Raw genomic sequence first — 22433 nt, 5'->3', positions numbered from 1 at the left:
AATCTGCCTCAAGCTGTCTGTGTGCGTGAACGAGGCAAAATGGACAAAGAAGCGATCCACAACACTTCAAGCCTGCGAGGAGGAAAAAGAGGTTCATGAAGCGGGTGAATGGTCCCTAATGAATCGCCTGTGATGCCACTTTTATTCCATCACAAATCTTCATCTGGCATTTCTACGAATTTACGTCGGGCACATTTTTAACCGCACATATTTTCTGTCTTTGCATCACATTTTTGAATCAACCTAACCCAAGAAAATACATTTATTTTGTGCATTATATTTCTAGCTATATTTATTACGAGCGAGCGAGCGCACCGAGCGAAGTGAGCCTTTTCAATATAACGGAAAAATCTCAGTATGAGCGGCCCGGCCCGGCCCGGCCTGTAACGCTTTTGAGAGGCTTATATCTCAGCAACCGCTGGACCGATTGGCCTGCGGTCTTTTTTGTTGGGTAGCCCCATCCCTTCTACCCCGTAAATGACTACTTTTGATACATCTCAGTGACCGTCGTAGCACGTGCCACGTGAAAAGTCAAGGGTGTTCAAGCTGTTTTGCAAAAGTAGTGATTTTGAGAGGCTCGTATCTCAGCAGCCGCTTGGGCGATTGACTTGCGGTAATTTTTGTAGGGTAGCAGCATCCCTTCTACCCAAAATAGGATACTCTCGATGTATGTGGGTCACCCCCAGTGCACGTGCAAAATACAACAATAAGAGGTGCCAAATTTGTTCCCTTTTCAGTAACTCGGTAATTACTGGGGCGATTTCGCTGAAACTTGGCATACAGGTAGGCACCCACCAGGCATGCATTCCCATGTGTTGCGGTTATGGTGCCACTGCACGTGCGCACGTGCAGGGAGCGTTTCCAGATCTCGAGAACGGCTGGGCCGATTGCGCTCAAATTTGGCACACGGTTGGGGACCGGTTAGTAGATAGGGTGCCGTGCAAAAGTCATTTTGGACCCCGTTTGCACGTGCGCACGTGCAGAATGCCGCTTCCAGATCTCAGGAACGGCTGGGCCAATTGCGTTCAAATTTGGCACACCGCTAGCGACCGGTTAGAAGGGTGCTTTGTCCAAGCCCGTTGGAAGTACCCTCTCGCCCTTCCGCACGTGCAGGGCTCACTATCTCGCTCGCTCGTTCTTCGCCCAAAAGGCGTTTTACTGGTTTATCATGTATAGTGTTAGTCTGACTTCCAAGAAATGCCCAGAAATGCCAACAAAGATTTGGGACTCAGATTTGCAAGATTTCTTTTTAATAAATTTAGTCCGAACCTTTTGATAGGAAAGATTTCCTACAAGGAGAGAGCCACCGCTAAGCGAAGCTTGTTGCGGTGACCTTGCCCTCTACCCTCCGATCTCGCAATTCCAGTTCTATGGCAGAATTTAGAGTTTAGACTTTGGAGTCCAATGTTAAACGTGCGCACATGGCCGCGCACGGCCGGTCCCCTCACTGACTATGCCTGGCTACGGCCTGCCACCAACCGCAAACATACCTGTCAGGAGGCCCATAAACGTCAAGCGCCCTTTGCGCTTCGAACCCGGACTGTTATAACCGGGAACGCGTGCTCTCATCACGCGGAGTTCAACGCTCTACCAACTGAGCTACAGGACCGGCTTCACACACACAAAAAAAACAGACAAATATTTGTCTGAATGCCCACTATTTTTGGTAAACTGGACAGTTTCTGGCTACAATGAGGCATTTATTAAGGACAAATATGGTGTCTTATCCAATGCTCAAAAATTGTGCAATGCACACACTGAATGTAAGTTTTAGTTTGATAGGGTAGCTGAATGAATACATAAGTATGCATTGGAGAAAAGGGTCACACATGGCCTGGATAAATGTAGCAGAAAATAGGTGCTTAATATTGTGAATCTGGTGTTAAATTGAGCAGTCATTGAATAATCTGACTAAATAGAAAATCTGACAACTTGGAGCTCTATGTCAGCATTTTCATTCAATAGCCAGGTACAACAATTTGAAGTAATTCAGGTTTTTTGGGTCATAAAGAAATGAGGTGCTGAAAAAAAAAATATTTTTAGGGATGAGAAAGAAATAAAGTTTAACCTAAATAAGCTTTCATGGTAATTGTTTAACTGGAACACAGCCTGTAGGTACCAATTGATTTTGGCACAGGTAATCGTAATTTTGTCTAATACATTTTATTTGTAACATTTCTCTTTCTTCCTAAGCTTCTTTAACAGTATAACTTAGTCCCATTTTTTGCAACACACGACTGTCAGGTGTGCTAACTCAGATAAAGCTGTACAATGCACTGTCATCAAAACAATGCTCATTGAAGCTTAAACTGAGACAGCTGAGGCTTTATTTACATAAGATTAAGCATTGTCCAGCAGTGTATCAGTATGTGTATGACAGATACATATAACAGGCATGATAAAACAAGTGCATCAGGCAGCTACTCTACATTGTATATGTCATGCTGATTATCATAAACATAACACTTACCAATTCAAATTGGAACTGTAACAGCAGACGCCAGCGGCCGGAAACCTTGCGATTTGGATTCAAGCTTCGTTGCCAGGTTGCCTGTGCCTTCTAGATTCCAAACGAAATAGCACACTAATTAAATATAAGGTTTGGATTGAAGATGATTTTTAACAAGGTAAATTACTACACTTATAGAAGGTACCTACTCAAAATCCACAACGATTACCGCCAGGCCCAAGGCTATAAACATGCGTCCCAAAAAAAATTGCATGAAGGGACTTCGTCACAGCTGCGCTTTTATTGACGTTTCAAGCAGATATCATGTACTTTATTGATAAAATATTTTTGTGTCGATCTTTTTTAAATTTGTACATATTTGAAGGCTTGTGTCATACATTCATTTTCATATTTAATCTTTTGAATTTTTCAACGACATGATTTTTTCACTTGTCAGCATGAGAAAGCTTATATTTCAAGATTTTAAAACGCCAGATAAAATATGGCGGCGCCCATAATGCTGTTACGCTTGTGACGCAAACTGAAATAGAGTGATGAAATATTTTCTGTGGTCGTTGAAAAATGGACATGCCTAAGAGCTGGACTTTTTGCACGCGTTCCCCGCCAGGGGGCGCCACTGAGGAAGCACCCTCTGACGTCACGATAAAACTGCGCGCACTGTGCGCACGGTTCTGTAAGCAAGTAATATAGTGGTGGTTTCATGGTGGAAATTAGAATAAGTATTTTGACGTTGTAAAATTTCAAGCCGTTTTTGTGAAATTTATTACTAAATGCATTTCAAAAGTATTTATTTAAAGTGTGAAAGGAGAATAATTAGAAGAACATGCATATTTTTGCTCCAATAGCTTATTATGTGAGACATGATCGGTACTAACGGGTACTTCTAAGAAGTAGTGAAGAAGTACCAAAGCGCCTGCTCGGCTACGATCGTCAGCTGTCCTTTGGAGCTGGACTTCAACGCTGTAAAAAAAATATGTGCTGAATTTATTTTTAGTTTCACCAAAATATAAGCAATTTATCATTTCCTTTTCACTTTTGTAATTATTGTTGAGTGAAGAGACATGTTGCTAGTTCTGACAATATAAATTATTAACTAAAAAAACGAAATGCGACGGTAAGTATCTGCTACTAAATTATCACTTTAACCAAATACATGGAGAATCTTGCTACCATTGCTTATAAAACGTGCTTATCAATACACAAATGTTTTATTTCAGACAAGAAGGATTTATTTGCCTGAAGTCTTACGTCATGTGCTACTGCTTTGATTCCAAAGACGCTCTCCGGGTCGGGGTAATTTAGTTCTTCATCGATCGATAAGAGATTTTGATTCCATTGATATCCAAATTGATAAGCTCGGCACCATGGAGTAAGGGCGTCCCCACAGGGGTGACGCAGGAAATATGAATGGCGTTTACACCGACAGTAGTTTCCCACAGCCGGCAATGGGAATCTCCTGTCGGTGTAAACGCCACTATAGTCCCATCCAACTCAAACACTGGGGAATATCCCCGCACTTTTGAGGACGGAAATCTATGGACCTGAGGCCTCTTGCACCAAACTACCTAGCTAGGTAAAATCGAAAAACCGGTTTCAGAATAAGCTAATCTAACGGTGGTAAATTTGTTTGCAATAGCCCAATACATTATCCTACATGTGCTTGCTAAATTTTGCACGCTAATTGTTACATTTGAGACTTGGACTGGGTATACGATGCAAAATAATCCAAGCATTGGTGCAAGAGGATTTTGGTGCAAGAGGCCTCTGCTCGAAAAATAGTGGATAAAATACGGCGAGCTTTCAGTTTTATGGTTGGGTCTCCCTTCCGAGGCACATATTTACGAGGGATATTGGGTCATATTCCCCCGGCGTCCTGATGATCGGCGCCCAGCTCACCGTCGAAGGCGCCCTGATACGCGGCACTGCTATCTGTGAAGGTGCCCAGGTTGCTGCCGCTCGAATTTTGGTCGCCTACTTAACAAAACCTCCGTTGGTGCCATCTCAGTTTCCTCGAGGTCAGGCAACCTTCACACGCCGTTGGCTACCTTGGCTGGCCGGCGACTCGTTCCCCTCGTGGCGACGCTCTTGACATCCAGTCAAAAGTTGGAGTGGCTGGCGCCCCCAGTGGGGGCCGGGGAAGGGGCAGTGGGCCTCCACGTTGCTCTCTTCCCGAGCCTATGGTGACTTGGCTCAACTCTCCTCAATAGAATCTGGATTCTGCACGCTGTATGAACATGGGCGTATTGTATTGTATTGTATTGAGCAATCATGAGCGATCCACATTCTGAAAGTGCGTGGCGATTACTGCTCAGACACCACTACGGACAATACGGACAGTGGGTGTGACAATCAGTAGTGCCATTCATATAGAGGGTGTCATATATGAGCGGAGAGGCAACAGTACAGCTGAGCGGAGAGACAACATTAAAACAACAGTACAGCTGGCGTTGCATGGAGCTGCAGGCAACCGGACAGCGGAAGCTTGCGAAAAATAAACAATTTGTCACTTCAACGTATAAACAATAGTATAAAAAGCAGCATAAACACATATTCTCATGGTCGAACCCATGCACTAGCGGCTCACGGCGGGCACAGGCACGCAGTGCGGTAGCGGTACCGGATCACACGTCATGGGCGTTGTCTCAGCATAGTTTGTTATGAGCGGAGAGGCAACAGCACAGCTAAGCGGAGAGACAACATTAAAACAACAGTACAGCTGGCGTTGCATGGAGCTGCAGGCAACCGGACAGCGGAGGCTTGCGAAAAATAAACAATTCGTCACTTCAACGTATAAACAATAGTATAAAAAGCAGCATAAACACATATTCTCATGGTCGAACCCATGCACTAGCGGCTCACGGCGGGCACAGGCACGCAGTGCGGTAGCGGTACCGGATCACACGTCATGGGCGTTGTCTCAGCATAGGTTATTCGCAATCTAGTTGAAGCCTAAGAAGACGGCCAGTGGGGTCTCACTGCTGCTGAGGCGACCTCGGAGACGATGCGTCGCCCTTCCTGTCGGCGACCTGCGGTGAGCAGGACTCCAGATAGCTGTCTGGCACGTTGCCGACACTGCCAGACGCTGTCAGCAGGCCTCACTGCTGCAAGTGATGTGCAGATGGACGCCAGGTGACTTCGTCTGCAGGCGATTCCGGAGACCGCGGCCTCACCAGGCAGCGCCACCTGCATCGCCATGTCGGTGTTTCTAGAAATGGAAAAATAACAGTATCGGCGAAGGACAAGCAATACAATGTATTCTGTTTTCCTCTCTTGCAGGTATACGTAATCTACAATTATCATTGTTCCTATTTCATTCAACGGAACCTGAAAATTCCATATTGGCACATTGTTTGATTAAATTTGTGTAGTTGGGAACAGGGGCGACGCCACGGTGCGACGACTGGAGGGGACATTGACCATTTTGGAGGGGACGAGGACCATTTCAAGTCGATTCTTTCCATGCAACGCCATAGGCGTAATGTTAACATTTTAAAAAGTGGAGGGGACGAGATCCCCTCCGTCCCCCCCCCCCTGTGGTGACGCCCTTGGTTGGGAAGCAGATTCTGATTGTTTGAAATACATGTTTGGCTGAACAGTGCGGAAAATATTTCATTGATCACTATAGCTGCAACAAAAATACTGAGACAGAAAACATTTGCGCTTACCTGGCTCCTTAGTCAGTCCCGCACAACGGAAGTGGTACCATTTATCGCAGCCATCGCATCCGACCATCGGTGCTGCACTGATGCTGCTGCACTCCCCACATTCCCAGTACCTTAGGAGCGTCTTGGCTGTGAAAAGATTACATGAGTCATGGCGCATACATGAATAGTAAGATGTTTTATATGTTTAACATCACATAGCAAAGACACAACAGCTGGGAGTCGAGTGTAAGGACTTTTGACAATGGTGTTTGAACTCAGTGGGGTGAGGTTTGGTTGGTCAAGAGTGGTCATTTTTAGCAATACTGTTTTTGACTACAGCTTTGCTAAGTATGACTACGGTGATGATGCCATAGTAATCAAATTTGACCACCATTATACCAATTTTGCACCCTGGTGGAGAAAACACAAGTTTCAGGTTAAGGGAAGTAAGATAGGAAAGTTATTCCGGCAGTTCTTAAAAGAAGACAAAGAATCTTGATTCTGGCTGTTGTGAATGGGGGTCCAAGGTTGAACAGAGCCAGCATTTGGCGCTGAAATTCAAAGTTTTGAACACAATGAAAAAAGATGCTTGATATCACTATAAAAGTTTATTTCAGGGGGAAATGGATGCATTCACGTAAAAGCGCACAAAAGTACTCTAGCAAAGTGGATTACTTAGGTACTGAAAATATCTTGCCAAACCGCTGTTCAGAATATCAAATCTGACAAACAGAATTTTCAATGGCCATTAAAATAATATCATATCACCATTTTCCCAGTGAGTGTTGTCATTTTAACTTTTATGCTAGAAAAGCTTTGCTAAAAATGACGCTTGACGAAGCCTCATCCTACTGGGCTGTCTGACATGTCTCCCTGTAAAAAACATGTGGCCCTTATATTGTATATATGATGAATATGTTAATAATGCAGAGAAAACACAGTATAAATTATACCCAACGAATGTCGTCGAATACTGAAGTTACACATTTGTCTTTTCTGCGGAGCATTTGTGTCTGCCATTTACCGCACCAATGTTCGCCAGCGGTGGTGACTTTTCCTTACCTGCTCACGAAACGTCACACACGACATGACGTCACCCGAAGACGTCATCAAAAAGTCCAGCTCTTAGGCGTGTCCTGAAAAATTCACAGTCACTGTGGGCTCTGTGGGTAATATCCATTATAGAATTCGGTGGTAATATCCAAGTAATATCAGTCGGAACGATACGATCATACCAATACAGGTCTTTTGTTTGCTTGGAATTTGTTTGCTGTTGGAGCGAAACATCTGTACAGCAAGGCCATACAAGAGGTTTATATAGCCTTGATACAAGATTTGTTCTGGTGAGGAATTAAGGCCGCATTATTTAGGTTAGATTAGTTTCTAGCTAGTTAGGTAAGTCGGGCCAGGCGTAGGTTCAGGGCCGATCGTGTGACATCTGGCATCTTTGTGTGACGCCAGGCTTACCCCCAAAATTAGTTTTTTGCAATGGATTTATGATTTTCTATGCTCAAAATGATCAGCAAAGAAAGTAAAACCTTTTACAAAAGAGATGATTTTCTATATTTTGATATAGGAAGAACTTTATTCTACATAAAATATTGGTTGACGCAGAAGCTTATTGCGTGTTGATCAGTGATATTGCATAGTACAAACCCATTGGCTGTAATCAGCATGCTGAATGGCTGATGCCTGATGATGACATGGCTTCATTCCTCAGCAAGGCACTCATTCCTCTGCAAGGCACTGTTTTCAGAAGGAGAAACAGAGTATCTCCGTCTAGGATGATCATTGGTTTGTAAAAGCTTCTGATTTGTGGTAGTCTTAACTCAAAACTGCTATTCCAGCTCAAAACCCCATGTTAAAAGTAAACTATTTCCTTTACTGGTTCAGTGTTTAGGTAGTTACATCTCGAGATTCCTCTTTTTGGTGTATGTTTATTGCTTAGATAGGTGCTTCCTTGTTCTTGTGATATGACCGATCTTTTTTCATTTCAGGGCAGTTATGAAGGAGCAGTTACTGACCATCGCCTCTATAGTTGCATCACTGGCAGTTGTTTTGGCATTTGTTGCCCTTGGTAAGTTACACCTCCATGAGGCCGTTGTACAACACTTTAACTAAATTTATAATTTTGTTTAAACAGGTGCCAGGAAGGAAGCCAGTTATTATGAAAATCGCTTTGTATTTATGTCATTTGACATCATATTCTATTGTCCACAGGCTGGTACATTGTCTGGAAGTGTTTCCTGTCTCGGTTCAAGTTTGTGCGGGAGATGCTGGATGCCGGACGTGAGCCCTCCCCAGAAGCGGCGGAGCTGCGGCGTGTCAGACAAAGGACCAGCAGGAGAGTGCGGCGCGAGTGACTGGTCAAGACTGGGCCTCGGGCTGACCTGGGGTCGCCACCACACACCGGGCACGGAACTGGATCCCCCCAGTGGATCATACTGCCACAGCACTGTGTGGGATCCAGCCACCAGTCGAACGGTGTCTGGAGTATCGATGGACAAATTTGGCACTGCTTGGGTACAGAGATGAAGATTTCCACCCAATGCTGCCGGTGGATGAGTACCATATTCGGCCACTGTTCTGTAGCAATGATGTAATTTAGCGGTGGGGAAAGAGGGCAACCGTAGCATGAAGCTCCTCTTTAGGTAGCTACACGCCAAAGTAGACAAATGGATCTTGCTGGATAGTGAACTGTATTGGGCTTGAAGGTACTGCAGTGCTGCTTCAATAGGATTGAGCACTTACCAAATGTTTCTGCGTGATCGTGGCCAAGGAAAATGTCGCTTTTCCGATGTCGATTTTTTTTCCATTGTCGCAGTGCTTTGTTTACATCATCGAATCTAATGAACTCCTGCCGGTCATTTATTCAATTCTGAGCGCCACGCATAATAATGTGCATTCTGTCTGTTACTGCTGCTCTTGATTATGTGCATCTCCCGACTGACCCGGTGAGGCTTGGTGTATCTCGAACGAGTCTAGGGATTTTCCAGATTCACTCAATTTCCAGATTGTGCATGTTTTCCGTCGTGTTTGTGTCCTCTGGAAGGGGTTTCAGCCGTGGACTGTTTGGTATGTGCGATACGTTACGCGGATTCTAGTGTGGGGACTGGGCTACTCAGCGGTATCGGTGTTACTGTTCCAGTGTGGTGGCTGTGCCGGCTTATTGCTTCCCCACCGGTTGGTCTCGTGAGGGCGGGGAATGATGGCCTGCAATGTCGTATCCGGTTTGACTTGTGTGTGCGGTAAATGGAATGTGCCAGTGTATATTTTTATGGTGATAAATGGGCGATTTCGTACCACTTTTTTATTTATCGGAAGCACACTATCGACAAACACCTGCGCTGTCCTGTCAGCTCGCGGAATTAGTCGTTCTTATTCGGTGAGGCGTCACATAAAGCGTGCAAAGCATGTTAACCGGCCGTGACATAGCTCAGAATGGCTGCACAAAGTCCACATCATCAAAAACAGTTAGACAGCGAATATTTTCAGCAGAGGTCGCCCTCCTGGGCCGCACAATATTGATTCACGTGCCTGTCCAGCACGGCTGCAGCCTCGGCCAGCACCTGTGTCGCGTCCGCCATCTCTCGGACGGCATCACAACTATCGTTTCGTCCTCCGGCCGCGGCCGCCTTGGTGGCGCTGAGGGTCCGCCGCAGGGCCACAAACAGCCGATCGGAGGCGGTCAGAGTCCTCCAGCCGGCGCTGCAGTCGCCGGCGGCGGCTCCGACCTCGTCACCGACCATCACCAGCCGGTGAGCGCTCAGCACGACGAACTTGCAGAGCGCCGGGAGCACAGAGACGGGCTGCCGGTCGTGTGCGGCGCGCATCAGCTGACCGAGAGCCTCCCGGAGTTGGCGCCGGTGGCAGCCACTCTGACTGCGCTGGAACGAGGACAGAGGGTCGCCGTCGCTGGGAGAGATGAATAGGGGTGGTAAGCAGTGTCCTTGGTTAGGAAGACTACGGTGGTGAAGGGAGGGAAAACTATTTGCACCGCCGAGACCGAACAAAGGAAGTTGAGAGGTCAGCGTCATCACAGCCGTCTGCAGATCTTCAATGCCGTCATCCCCACCCTCTCTGGAACCATCTGAAGACTCCAGTGTCCACCCGGCCGCGTCCTGTTGGCTTACAGCTCTGTCCAGCTGACGGCTGGCGTCTCGTAGCGGCTTCAGGGCACGCTCCAACGCCGCCTGCTCGGGTGCCGTTCCTGTCGCGCAGTCGATGAATAGGAGCAGATCCTGCAGAGCTGAGTGCAGCCGAGTGACGTTTAGTTGGAAGGAGAGAGCCGCTGCTACCACTGAAGGGCACTGACAGGGCGCCTGAAGGCGTCTGAGAGCGCAGAGGACCTCCCGTTCCAGTCGGAGCAAGGTCAGGTGTGACACAGATGGCGCTGCTGTATGCTGCGCAGGTGGCGCTGCCGTCGGGCCGATAGATGTCGCCATTGCCCAGCTGGAGCTCGTACTGTCTGAGAACCGTTGTGAGGAGCACGGACTCGTCATCGGCGACGATTCGATGCTGTCGACGTTATCCGACTCAGGCCGAGCTGAGGAAACGGTGGAGCGATTGCCCTGCCACCTGCTGGGTGGAGATGGAACCCGTGGTTTATCTGCCTTGACGCAGGCAAGTAGTTCATCAAGAACAGCATTCATTTGCCTTTCTTGCTCTTCAAACGACATATCAGAAGTTCGTATGGGTTCAGGAGACACAAGCTTAGTGCCTCCAGCCTGAGAGCTATTGCTAGACCCAGTCAAATCATCACTCGAAACGCGACTCATTTCTGAAAGGGCGGTGCTTCCAACGAGCTCCGAGCTGTTGCGTTGGGTCTCATTTCCAGGCTGCCTGGCTCCACTGAGGCCGACGTCCCCGTTCCGGCTGAGCTCCGCCGCTCTGGCGGAGCGTTCTGCCGCTATGAGGCGCCGGGGTGGCGGGGAGGGAGCGATAGCAGCACCCAGGGTCCTCGGGGAGCGGTCAGAGGCGGACGGCGGCCTCGGCACGTCGTACTCCAGTGGCGGAGACGCCCTCAGGGCCAGCCGAGGGCTGGGAGGTGTGTCGTACGTCCCTGGAATAGTGGAAACGATGTAAATTGAGTACAACTACCGCATATGATGACATCAACGATGAAGCTTTATTTCCTTTCCATCACCGTGTACCTATAAACATGTCCCCCGGCCATTTGTAGGTAGGTATTAGCTAGTAGCCATTTACTAAACGCAAAACAATTATTCATCTCGCACAAAATACCTATTACCTTCAGAACAAAAAGAAAAACGTTCACCCATTTTTGGCCGTAATCACGTCTTTTCTATCGACCGCAGGTCTATGGGGTAAGCCCAAATATGGAGCAGCGCATACTGTCCACGCTGCCAGCACTGCGTACCGGGACTGCAGGTCCTCGTGTCGGGCAGACTGGAGGGACGATAACCAGACAGACTGCTAGCAGTCCTCCGGAGCTGGCCCTTCTGAAAATAGATCGAACAACACAGCGTATCAAACGAAGCAAGCTCCGTGCCTTGTGTGCCCTTTCATGGTACTGATACTAAGCATACTTACGTTTAAACGCAACTTCACCATCACACATTGTATGAAATGCAAAAATTATTATTGATAAAAATCACACAGCTGATAACACGGTGATCAAGGTCAGGTATACCTGCAATGTGACATGCGGATTGCTCGTCCTTGTGGAGTTATGGATGCTGTGAGCCCTTCTCAATTTGACCTTAGGCTCTGACTCGTCGAAGGTCGAATCAGCTAGCATAAGCAGGCGGTTTGCCGGACACAGACCCTGCGGAAAAGAGGACCAACGAGAGATCATTTAGTCGTGAATGTGCAACACTTTACGCTTGACGGGTCTTAGCAGTGCAACACTCATGATTGTACGTTGAATTGTAAAAAGGCAATGCTAGGTCAATGATTCAACATAAGAAGTTCGCTGAGACGGCGAAGCTATTGAGATGAGAGTACCTTGATTTATGAGCGCTAGAAAATCAAACATTGCGAGGGTGCCTACCAAAATCCGGATTTCTTCGATCACCACGAAGTCGGCAACCTCACCACACCATATCATGCTTACATCCAACCCTCTGGTCTCCAGCATTGATGGAGCTCTACATCAAACAAAAGAAAACTCAGCTCCGACCCCTTTGACCTCCAGTGACCTCGTGACCCGTCGGTGCCCCTCCCTCCCGCTGACCTGCTGACCCCGGAGGGAGCAGAGCAGCCAGCCGTCCGGCGGCGCCCTGTTCGTCGCCAGCACCGTCAGCAGGTCGCCGCGCCGAAACGCCAGCTCGTCAGCGCTCTCCGAGCGGTTGTCGAACAGGGCGCGGGCTCTTCTTGGCTGGAAGATAAGGAAAAAGAGTGACGGAAATAGGCTGAATGATGCTAAATAGTCATCGCGCACCCTCGGCTGAATTGCCATGAGAAGAGAAAATATAGCCGAATGAGCCCATCGGGATGGCAGGCATTTGAATTGAGGGACAGACAAATCCGTACTTGCGACGTAAACATAATTCATGAATCATTTGAAACTTAAGTTCCAGAGAATCTTCTGAATTACTGTGGCGAGTAAAAGCCTCCACTCGAAACAAGACAAACTATTGTTTTTGATATTGGTAAAAATCACAAAGACCATGGTTTGATCAGGAACAAAAGATAAAACTTCAATAAGAATAGAGTTAGATAGGAAATAGAAATAGACAGAAAATGATAATTCTGCTTATTTCTAAAAAAAAACACAAATCTAATTGCAAAATAAGAAAGAAATTTCCCAATACGAGCAATCAGCTGAGCGCAACTGCCTCGATCAGCTGATAGCGGGTCGTGGTAAGCGCGCGCCCTGGCGCGCGCCACGTTCAGTTTTTGTTTACGTGTGATACCGCATGGTCGGCTTCGGGCTCTGGTATTAACTGGATAATTCGCCAGCTGACGCCGTATGGTGGCGCTAGTGGAGCAGCACCATATGACGTCAGCAGAAAACACCGTGAGCAGCTATGAAATGGGAGCGAGCACCACGGAAATATCGAAAAGTGATGGACATGTACTGACTTTGGTCATTCAAGTACCACCAACACCATACAAAAACCATATAATATCATCAAGACTGATTCTGGAATCGATTTGTTCGGGTATTTAAAACACATCAAAAATGTTTGTTACCAAATTCTGAAACAGTATAAGGATATTCTTGTTCCTTACTTTTACCTTGTGGAGTACTTTTACAATACCTTTTACTTGCTTTCTAGTACGCCCATCACTATCTGAAAATCTGGATTGCAACGCTGTAGGAAAACTTTTTTTCATTTGTCATTTCTTCCACTTTTGAGCAGTGATAATTCATTTGGTTTTATACATTAAATAATAAAGACGGCTTCTAACTTTTTAGGGATCTGCGGTGGCCCAGAGAGCAAGATCAGATATTTCCTAGAAACTTGAGGCCACTATTTTCTTATATGCTAGATAATATACAAATATTGACATGTAAAGAATGATACGGGTGTATAATTCTGCAGAAATATACATTCAAAGTATTCAACATTTTTCATGAACCTTTTTAAAATCTTCCATAATGACTTCTTTCAATACAAGGTGGAAGCAATTTCAGTTAACAATAAAGCAGCACAAAGCAGTTCCTACCTTGAGCTGCGATGATCCATAACCAATCGGCACCTGCAATTTGATCTTCGAGATGTACCCTGCCTCTATTCCCTGACTTTCCCTTTTCGTTGTACCGGGTGAAGTGAATATTCTGTGAATATTCTTCTGACAGTCAGTTTTTAGTCCTACATTATGTTGTCAATCAGATTTAATTGGTTCAAAAACCGTCGTAGTCCGTCTCATTCGCAGTCTACATCTCCACATGCGCACCCATACATGCTCAAAATTTTCACTACGTATGTACTATGTACCCTGCAGCGTACCCTGATGAAAAATGTTTTGTTGAAATCAGAGACACTTCCCAAGGTAGGCCATAGTCCATGCCCCATGGCCATATATTTAAGTCAAAACAGATGAAACAGATAAACACAATTCTAATCATCAAGTCGACCAGCATCGACAATCTGCACATAAGTTCTAAACCTATTGCAAGACTACTTTGTATTCAAGCTTTGTATTGCAGAAGGGTGGAAGCTGCATGGAATTATGCGGCCGACAATTTCAGCGTGCATCCACGCTCGAAAGAGCAGGGTTAATTGTAACAATACCATAACAATAACGTAATTGTAGGTGTTGTGATTCGGTTGCCGCTTGTCTGTGCTGGCCATTGCGCGGGCGGTCCAGCGACGGAACTCGGCTTCGCCGCCGTGGCGCGCTGGCAGTTGCTTCTTCTTCTTCTGCATCCCACCGCCAACCCGCTCGGGGGGGGGGGGGGGGGGCGGCGGCGCAGGCGGGTTGAGCGGCGGCTCGGTCCGCCCAACATCCTCGATGAAGGTGACGACCTTCGTCGCCGGGCCGCCGAGGACGTCGACCAGGCGAGGGTCGACACCCCAGCGGCGGCGGCGGGCCGCCTCATAGGCCGGACAATCGGTCAGTAGGTGCGCCGCGCTGTCGGGCTCCCCGCACGCGGGGCATTCGTCGTCGGCTGCCAGGCCAATCTTGTGGAGCGTGTCACGGGTCAGCGGTGATGTGCCGGTCCTCAGCTGGGACAGCGTCACCGACCCCCAGCGCGCCAGGGAGTCGTGGCCAGGCGTGGGGTCCGGGTGCGGGTGGGCAGCGGTTGTCCTCTGTCGCGACAGCTCCCGGACATGGCGCGTGACGGCGGCCTGCGCAGTGCGCACTCGACAGGTCGATCGGTGCGCTGTCTTGGTCGCCCGCCGTGGCCTCGCCAGCCAGGCGGTCGGCGGTTTCGTTGCCGTCCAGCCCGGCGTGGCCTGGCACCCACTGGAGCACCGTCTCGGTGCCGTTCTCGGCGAGGGTGCTCAGCAGCCTCCAGACCTCGGCGGCCAGGGCCATGGTCTGGTTAGCTGGGCCGCGGCCGAGTAGTTGGAGCCCAGACCTTGAGTCGGTGAGGAGGCGGACCGACTTGGTCGATGCCAACTCCCCGTCCTCCAGGCCGGCCACAGCCGCGAACGCCTCGCGCATGGCGGTCAGTTCTGCTCTTAGGCTGGAGCAGACCGCCCCTGCAGGAGCGCGCACGGTCTCTTCTCTGTTGAGGTGGTGGAACTGGATCAGCGCGCCTGCGCCGCCCTGTTCCGTCCTGCCGCGAGCCGAGCCGTCCGACCAGATAGTGACGTCCGGGTGCGGGAGGTCTGCAATGGCTCGCAGGGCAGCTTCCCTGCAGACTGCAGGCGGGTCCGACTGGCGGGTGGCCACGGGCAGGTCCACCCTGAAGGTGATGCCGCCGCGGTGGCCCAGCCATGGCGGGTCGCAGCTGTAGAACACCGAACCTGTAACACAATAGAATTGCAATTGTAACAAAGACCTGCATGGTCAGCACACATCTGCAGTGACTGTCATCCCAAGTTGGTATGAGTTGGAACAAAGTTGGGTCATGGTAGCAGACGTAGCACAAGCTGTCGTGATATGCCATACCGTAGGACTAGGTCGTAGGTTGTAAATTTTAGGTATGAGGCTATAGGTTGTAGGTCAGGTTAGGTAAGGTTTGGTTAGAAAGACCCATTCTCGTCATCGTGCATAGGGCAGCTTGTGCTACGTCTACCTTACCAATACCCAATTGAATTCCCAAAATTGATGGCAAACAGGCTTTTTGTATAACAAGTGTGGTTAATTGTTCTAATCCTCGCTGCAATGTGAGGGTAACTGCTTTTCTACAATCACAATATTTGAATTCATATAGGTAGGTGTTTACATGTTCAGAAAATGGTACAAAATATGACACAATTATAGCTGCAACTGGATAGTGGATACCAACCTCAACTGAAAATTTCTGCAGCCTTATAACCTAACACATGACTTAATTGCCAAAATGAATCCCTTAGTACAATAGCTTGACTCTAAAATAACAGAACTTTTGCATGCAGACCCTGGAAACTGGAGGGTTTATGAAAAGTAACAAAAATAAACATTCACTAATATCAATATTTTGTTATAAATTTCATATGTAGCATAAGCGCCAATACTGCCTTCATTTACAATTTTGCTACTGTTTTCCACTCACAAACGCTGCCCTCCGTGGACAGCAGCAGCAGCAGTGAAACGTCACCCGTGGTGTGACATCATCACCCATGACGTAATGGAAATCCAGTTGTTACCAAGGCCCGTCGGCTTCGCTCCGTGTTCGTGAATTCCGTCGCCTTGTCAGTGCAGCAAGTGACTTTTGGTGTGGTTTTATTCTATGCAATGTGCCCGTGGTGCTTACGAATTCAATTTGAATTATGCGTGCTACGAAATGATGTATTTTCGCCGCGGACCAATCGCGTTTCTGTGCTTTGCTCCTCGGTCGCCGAGCCGCGGCCGACCGCCTGCAGCTATGGAGTGACCCGACACCGAGCGCTGCTGGAAGGGTCACAGAACCAGACGGATGGTGAACCGATCGCCGACCTAAGAGAACGGGACTACAGGACACAGTATGGTGATGTACCGAGCCCCAAGGGCACTCTGGGATACTCTCAATTTGCCTTGACTTTGCCCTGCATTCTGCCGCATACTCTGACCCCTGCCAATGAATAGTGGCATGTGACGCTGCCCTGACCGATCGATGTTTCAACGGCCGATTCCTGAAGCATCTGTTATGATTACGGCTTAGTGCTTACTGGTACAAAGTAATGTTTAAGCATGATTCCGCATGTCGATTTCAGGTCAAGACTGGTCAAGACCTTAATTAACCGTACATGCTTCTGTATAGTTCAAGTTTCGCACATAGATGTCGCTAGCGGTACACGCCTGTAGGTATGCTGTACCGCAGTACTCGGGGAAGGAAATTTTTAGCGAGTCCATTGAAATGATTGCATGTAACTTGATACAACTTTTATCAATTTTTATCCTTTCAAAAATATTATTTAAAGCAAACTACCTAGTTTTTGATAAACCTTGTCTCGACGATAAAAATGCAATCATATAGAGAAATCAGTCAAAGATCATTGCAGATTGCTTGTTGCTAAAATATTGACGTTCTATTTCCCTGAAGAGCCCAAAAACCATTTTGTGGACATGCTAGCGACACCAGCAACAGACTTTTGGTTGGTTGAGCTATCGCATGTTGCCGCGCTTCGTCTACGTCGATTTCAAAGCACAGTGCTGAGTCGCCCCGGCCGGCGCCTTTGACCGCGCGGTGGCAGTCCTGAGGCGATATATGGCCATCGTCTAGCTGCCGCTGCCCCTTACTACCGCGTGCCGACGGCGCCTGTATGTACCTCACTGACGCGTGCCAGGCGCTGCTGACCGAAATGCGACGCGAGTCGCGCGCTCTTTAAAGTCCTGGTATCAGTCAGGACGGAAAAGGCGTCAGGGATCAAGCACTGGGCAACTCTCAAACGCAGTGACGAACGCGACAGTGATTATGTAGAATAGAGGGAGCTAGTAAAGGAGAGGGGGAGGTAGACGGGACGGAGGTTTCCGTTACAATTTGTAAATGTAGGTACAGTCGCCGAATAATGCTTGCGCATTCGCCGCATTCCTTTTTTGATCTCGGTTTCGTAAACTGGCATACCTGCGGTATAGCAGGAGCGCACAGATGTCTGAAGTATCCGCTCACTCGGCTGGTCCTTTGTCGTTCTATGAGAGGTTGTAGGACGCTTCACGTTATTATTGTCTGTTGTCCTGACAACACAGCTTGGTTCTGCTGGTGGCTGGTGCCTCGGTATCTCCCGTCCTGGCACTGCCACGGACTCCCTCTATGTTCTCTCCGCAGAGCCCCGAGCCGCCGTGTCATGGGCCGGGTCCCGCGGTCCACCGTCCAGTGTCCGTCATAGCTCTCCAACCACAGATCATAGGCGCAGTGACACGCGCCATCCATCTCCTGCCGGTGGTGGCGCGCGCCGGTCACCAAATATGCGGCGCGCCGCCGGCACCGCGCGCCATATATGTCACGGCGCGGCGCGGCGGTCACCCGGCGAAGGGACCGACGGGTCGCGGTGGGCCGGGACAGACGGACGGAGTCGTACATAGCTCGGTCATGGGCGTAATGACGTGGGAGGGGGAGTCGTCTGTGGGGCGACCTCTGTGGAATGGCGAGTCGAGGGTAGAATCGAATCTGGGACAGCCAAGGAGGTGCATTGCAACGCAGCATCAGGAGCGGAGCGACTGATAGTTCAAAACGAGCGTTCTTTCTGAGAAGATTTGGGTGTAAATGTAGGATGTTATAGGCAAAAGCGTGAATGAAAATTGAGCGCACCAGACAAGGTCACAAGCGTATGTCACATGGCTGATGAGGAATGCATAAAATATCAGGTTCCGCATATGTTTTTGTTTTTGATAACTAAAATAAATGATTCATAGGCTTCACACTACCGGTTTGGAGCCTAACTTTAGCAAATCTACTAGGGAGCACTGTGTGACATTCATGTACCGATTTTGTTCCATACTGTCAAACACGATTCATTTCTATGCAAGATATGTCCATAAATGCGAATGCAAATGCGTTGATTGGGGTGACATGTCTCATTATAAATTGTGACATGCTTCACCCGTGCCTGCGTTGTCGGGTTGGTACAGCAAAGAAGGATGCGGGGATCAGATAGACCGACTCGGACTGCTCTGCATGCGTCAGTCAGTTCAGTGTTCGGTGCCCACTGCGAGCCATGCCAGCTGCATACTCGCCGTCTACCGCCGTCTCGACATTCAGCTGTTAGGCTGGCTCACACCTGGTTCATTGCTGCAAAGTGCACATGATCCGAAATTGTGAACCAAATGGAAGTGAAAGCCAATGCTATAAGACACACCAATTCAAAAGCAGTGCACGCAATGCTCTGTAGGTGCATTAGTTTTCTCATTGATGATTGAAATGTTTTGTTCCCACAGGCTGATTCTACATAAAAAGAACATAACGTTTTTAACGGTCGCCTTAAACAACATAAGATCATTTATTTGATCTATGATCCATGCCAAAGTTTTGGTAGAAAGCGATTTCTATCCATTGTTTTGCGCCCGTCATTTCTTACATAGTCTCACAGTTTGGACAGCTCTGACAAGAGCCGATGATAGTGATCTGACTATGACAGCCATTTGGATGAGCCATTTGGACTTAGACGCCAGTCTGGCTATGCCCGGTCCCCGTGTTTGGACCGCCCGCGCCTCAGCCGCCGTTGGGGCTGCCTGCCGTGGACGGAGACCTGTCGCGTTGGACCGTGCGCGCGTGGGCGCTCCGGCACGGACTCTGCGCTCCGGCACGGGCCCCGCTCGTTGTCATGCCATCAGTGCGCTGACCAGTTGAGGCGACTCGCCGGCCGGATCAATCTCCGTCCAACCGGCCGCCGATCTCTGCCGATATCTCCCATATCATACGCGGAGACAAGCCCAGCAAGTGCCGCGGACCGTATTGGGACGGCAGGTGGTCGTTTACGATTCCGCATTTCAGGTGGAGCCGGATTTTGTTGCCAGGATAGGGCTAACAGGCGCCTGGGTTGCGGGATGAATGTTGGAGTTTCCATGAAATGAAGGTGCAGGTAACACGTTCGCGCTGCAACAAAATGAGCTGTGATATTGCATCGTCTGTCTGTGTGCTGTGTTGGGAACCTGAAAGGTCCTAAAACTACGGGAACGTGACCAATGTTTGAGCACCCCGAAGTATACAAGCACGTGCTGTTTTTGCGCGGTCGATTTCAGCCTGCGCCTCGTGGCACTGACGGGGCTTCGGTCCATCATTCATTCGTCCTTGCGTCGCGTACGATATGGGTTAGATATCGACTATCGAATGCATAAGTCAGCGTGTCGTGCCACTGTTTGAAACATCCTTCCATTATCGTGTTATGCATTCAATGCATTGGGCCTAGTTACCATGGGCAATTGATGCAACAAACTGCGCCAGTCGGGGTGATGTTGCAAGAGATCCATCATGCGCCAATGTGTCCTATGCCTATGCTTGTTTGTATTCGTTTCTATGTTTACAGAAAGCATTTCATCGCCACGTGTGTCCCACAAACCTAAATCACTCCTGGTAAAGCGCCGTGGGTCAACGAGTTTAAATCGATTATTGCGAGTTGTGGTGCAGAGTCATGGCACTCCATTGTGAGATGCTATGCAGAACATTGTGAGTCACTGATGCAAATGAGCCTGCTCATGTTTCGTGCTACAGTCAACCTCCCCTTGCCATCCATTCTGAGCTACTAGCAAACTGAATAACTCTCGTTCGCTCTGTAGATTAGGCAACGCTCTCCGAATGGCTGGGGAATTTCCGGTTGGAGGATATGTACGTTTACCGCGGTCATGCGACCAAATAAGGCCCGTGTCGTGGTGAGAACAAAAAGTGAACGCTCGGGAGCAGTTTAAATCGTACTTCCGCCTTCTCTTAGGTAATTTCGTACGTTCTCGCCTGCGTGGCTGAGATGGAAAAGCAAACTTTTTGTTCGATCATGACGTTTTATAAACGAACAAGGCAGCAATACCTGCATCGGACATAAGTGATGTGTTATCACGTTATGTCTAGAAAAGCTCGTGAATATCACTTATGAGCTACAGAGTTCTCTCTCTCTCTCTCTCTCTCTCTCTCTCTCTCTCTCTCTCTCTCTCTCTCTCTCTCTCTCTCTCTCTCTCTCTCTCTCGCTCTCTCGCTCTCTCGCTCTCTCTTCCTCTCTCTCTCCTCTCTCCCTCTAACGGTTCTATCAGTCCAGCTCTCAGTGTTCCAGTGCTTACCTTTCCATCAGTACGCTCGGCAGGCTTCATGGTTCCTGATTGGCAGTGTGGTGATTCCAAGAGTGTCGAGGAGCACCTGTCCCTGGAGGCTGGAGTTCCTGGAGCCGTGCTTTCTGGAGCACTGCTGTCTCTAGAGGGCTGGGTCCCGAGCTCTTGGATTTCTGAGAACCGTGGCTTCTGGAACCAGGGCTCTAAGGACTAGATATCTTTCCTGAAAAGTTCTGCTCCAATAGCTGCAGAATGGTTCGTGCATTCAGGCTTTCGCGCTGAAAATATCCGATGACGCCTACTTCCTGGCGTTTGGAACACTGAAATCTGGACTTGAAGTGTAGAAAATTCAACACGTCCCGGTACGGTATAGCCCAGCACAAGACACAGATTCGGGCTGACTTGACTGAACGACAGCACTGCTGGCGGACTGACTGATTTGCTGAGCTGTGATACTGCCGTCTGACCGCTGGTGACTGACTGACTGAGCAGCGACGCTGCCGTATGACCGCTGGATATATGACTGGCTGGACGGCGACGCTGCCGGCGGACCGCTGGGACCGGCCCAACGCCGCGGCGCCGCCCCACCTGCCACCGCTCCAGCGGCCGAGCTCCGACTGGGCTAGAGGAGGTGGCTGGCGACCGGTCCGCTACCAACGGACATCTCAGCACCGACTGGGCGGAGGTGACGGACGGGCGACCTCTCTCAATATACCCTGGCGGGCGACGGGTCCGATCCCTGCAGACGGACCGGCCGACGCGTCGAGCGCAGCCCTCTATAAAAGCCCCAAGCGCGGCTGCCAGTGTATCGACTTGACGTAGAAAGGGTGTCCGTCTTGTGACCTGAGCAATGAATATGACGACACTCGGGTCTGTTTGGACTGATAGCTCAGCTGAAACTGCTGGTAATTATCCCGCCTCACAATTGGCAGAGAAATAATAACTACCAGTAAAACGCCTTTTGGGCGAAGAACGAGCGAGCGAGATAGTGAGCCCTGCACGTGCAGAAGGGCGAGAGGGTACTTCCAACGGGCTTGTGCAAAGCACCCTTCTAACCGGTCGCTAGCGGTGTACCAAATTTGAGCGCAATCGGCCCAGCCGTTCTCGAGATCTGGAAACGCCCCCTGCACGTGCGCACGTGCAGTAGCACCCTAACCGCAACACATGGGAATGCATTGCCTGGTGGGTGCCTACCTGTATGCCAAGTTTCAGCGAAATCGCCCCAGTAATTACCGAGTTACTGAAATGGGAACAAATTTGGCACCTCTTATTGTTGTATTTTGCACGTGCAGTGGGGGTCACTCACATAGATGAAGAGTATCCGACCTTTGGTAGAAGGGATGCAGCTACCCTATAGAAATGACCGCAAGACAATCGCTCAAGCCGCTGCTGAGATATGGGCCTCTCAAAATCATTACTTTTGCAAAACTGCTTGAACACCCTTGACTTTTCACGTGGCACGTGCCACGGCGGTCACTGAGATGTATCAAAAGTAGTCAATTACGGGGTAGAAGGGATGGGGCTACCCAGCAAAAAAGACCGCAGGTCATTCGGTCCAGCGGTTGCTGAGATATAAGCCTCTC

At 48.9% G+C, this 22433-nt stretch overlaps 2 protein-coding genes and 1 long non-coding RNA gene across 5 annotated transcripts in view; 1 reads left to right on the top strand and 2 right to left on the bottom strand.

The window, feature by feature from the left end:
* The window catches only part of LOC122389330 (puromycin-sensitive aminopeptidase-like), a 61757-nt gene extending 58760 nt beyond the window's left edge, over positions 1 to 2997 (bottom strand). Inside the window, exon 1 of the mRNA XM_043381224.1 lies at positions 2471 to 2997. The gene's annotated coding sequence lies outside the window, so the exon portion shown is untranslated. The remainder of the gene's footprint in view (positions 1 to 2470) is intronic.
* A 4254-nt stretch (positions 2998 to 7251) lies between these two features.
* LOC122389333 lies at positions 7252 to 9416 on the top strand. The gene is made up of 3 exons (XR_006257957.1): positions 7252 to 7457; positions 8112 to 8191; positions 8335 to 9416. It is a non-coding gene; the product is annotated as an uncharacterized LOC122389333 (long non-coding RNA).
* On the bottom strand, positions 9410 to 21806 carry LOC122389331 (embryonal Fyn-associated substrate-like). 3 transcript variants are annotated; one of them, XM_043381226.1, is made up of 5 exons: positions 20863 to 21806; positions 12311 to 12454; positions 11768 to 11902; positions 11495 to 11576; positions 9410 to 11176 (listed from the first exon to the last, which is right to left on the bottom strand). In XM_043381226.1, the coding sequence occupies exons 1-5, from the start codon at positions 20890 to 20892 to the stop codon at positions 9606 to 9608; spliced, it is 1962 nt and encodes a 653-aa protein (XP_043237161.1). In that variant the 5' UTR covers positions 20893 to 21806; the 3' UTR covers positions 9410 to 9605. The 3 variants fall into 3 exon arrangements, with proteins under 3 accessions (XP_043237161.1, XP_043237162.1, XP_043237163.1); XM_043381227.1 differs by lacking the exons at positions 12311 to 12454; positions 20863 to 21806 and adding an exon at positions 12128 to 12275; XM_043381228.1 differs by lacking the exons at positions 12311 to 12454; positions 20863 to 21806 and adding an exon at positions 12191 to 12263.
* Between the last annotated feature and the right edge of the window lie 627 nt (positions 21807 to 22433).

The sequence above is a fragment of the Amphibalanus amphitrite genome, unplaced genomic scaffold (genome assembly GCF_019059575.1).
Source record: "Amphibalanus amphitrite isolate SeventyFive unplaced genomic scaffold, NRLGWU_Aamphi_draft 000354F_arrow, whole genome shotgun sequence".
Taxonomy (NCBI): Eukaryota; Metazoa; Arthropoda; class Thecostraca; order Balanomorpha; family Balanidae; genus Amphibalanus; species Amphibalanus amphitrite.
Note: the sequence above shows the minus strand (reverse complement) of the source record. Positions and strands in the feature narration are given on the sequence as shown.

What these genes read in the sequence shown, in the direction of transcription:
- LOC122389331 (XM_043381226.1), bottom strand. Translation starts at nt 20,892, where the DNA reads ATGAAGCCTGCCGAGCGTACTGATGGAAAG. An exon ending in CCGAGCGTACTGATGGAAAG is followed by an intron (nt 12,455 to 20,862) that starts GTAAGCACTGGA and finishes CTTATCTTCCAG; the next exon opens with CCAAGAAGAGCCCGCGCCCT. An exon ending in GCTCCCTCCGGGGTCAGCAG is followed by an intron (nt 11,903 to 12,310) that starts GTCAGCGGGAGG and finishes TCTTTTCCGCAG; the next exon opens with GGTCTGTGTCCGGCAAACCG.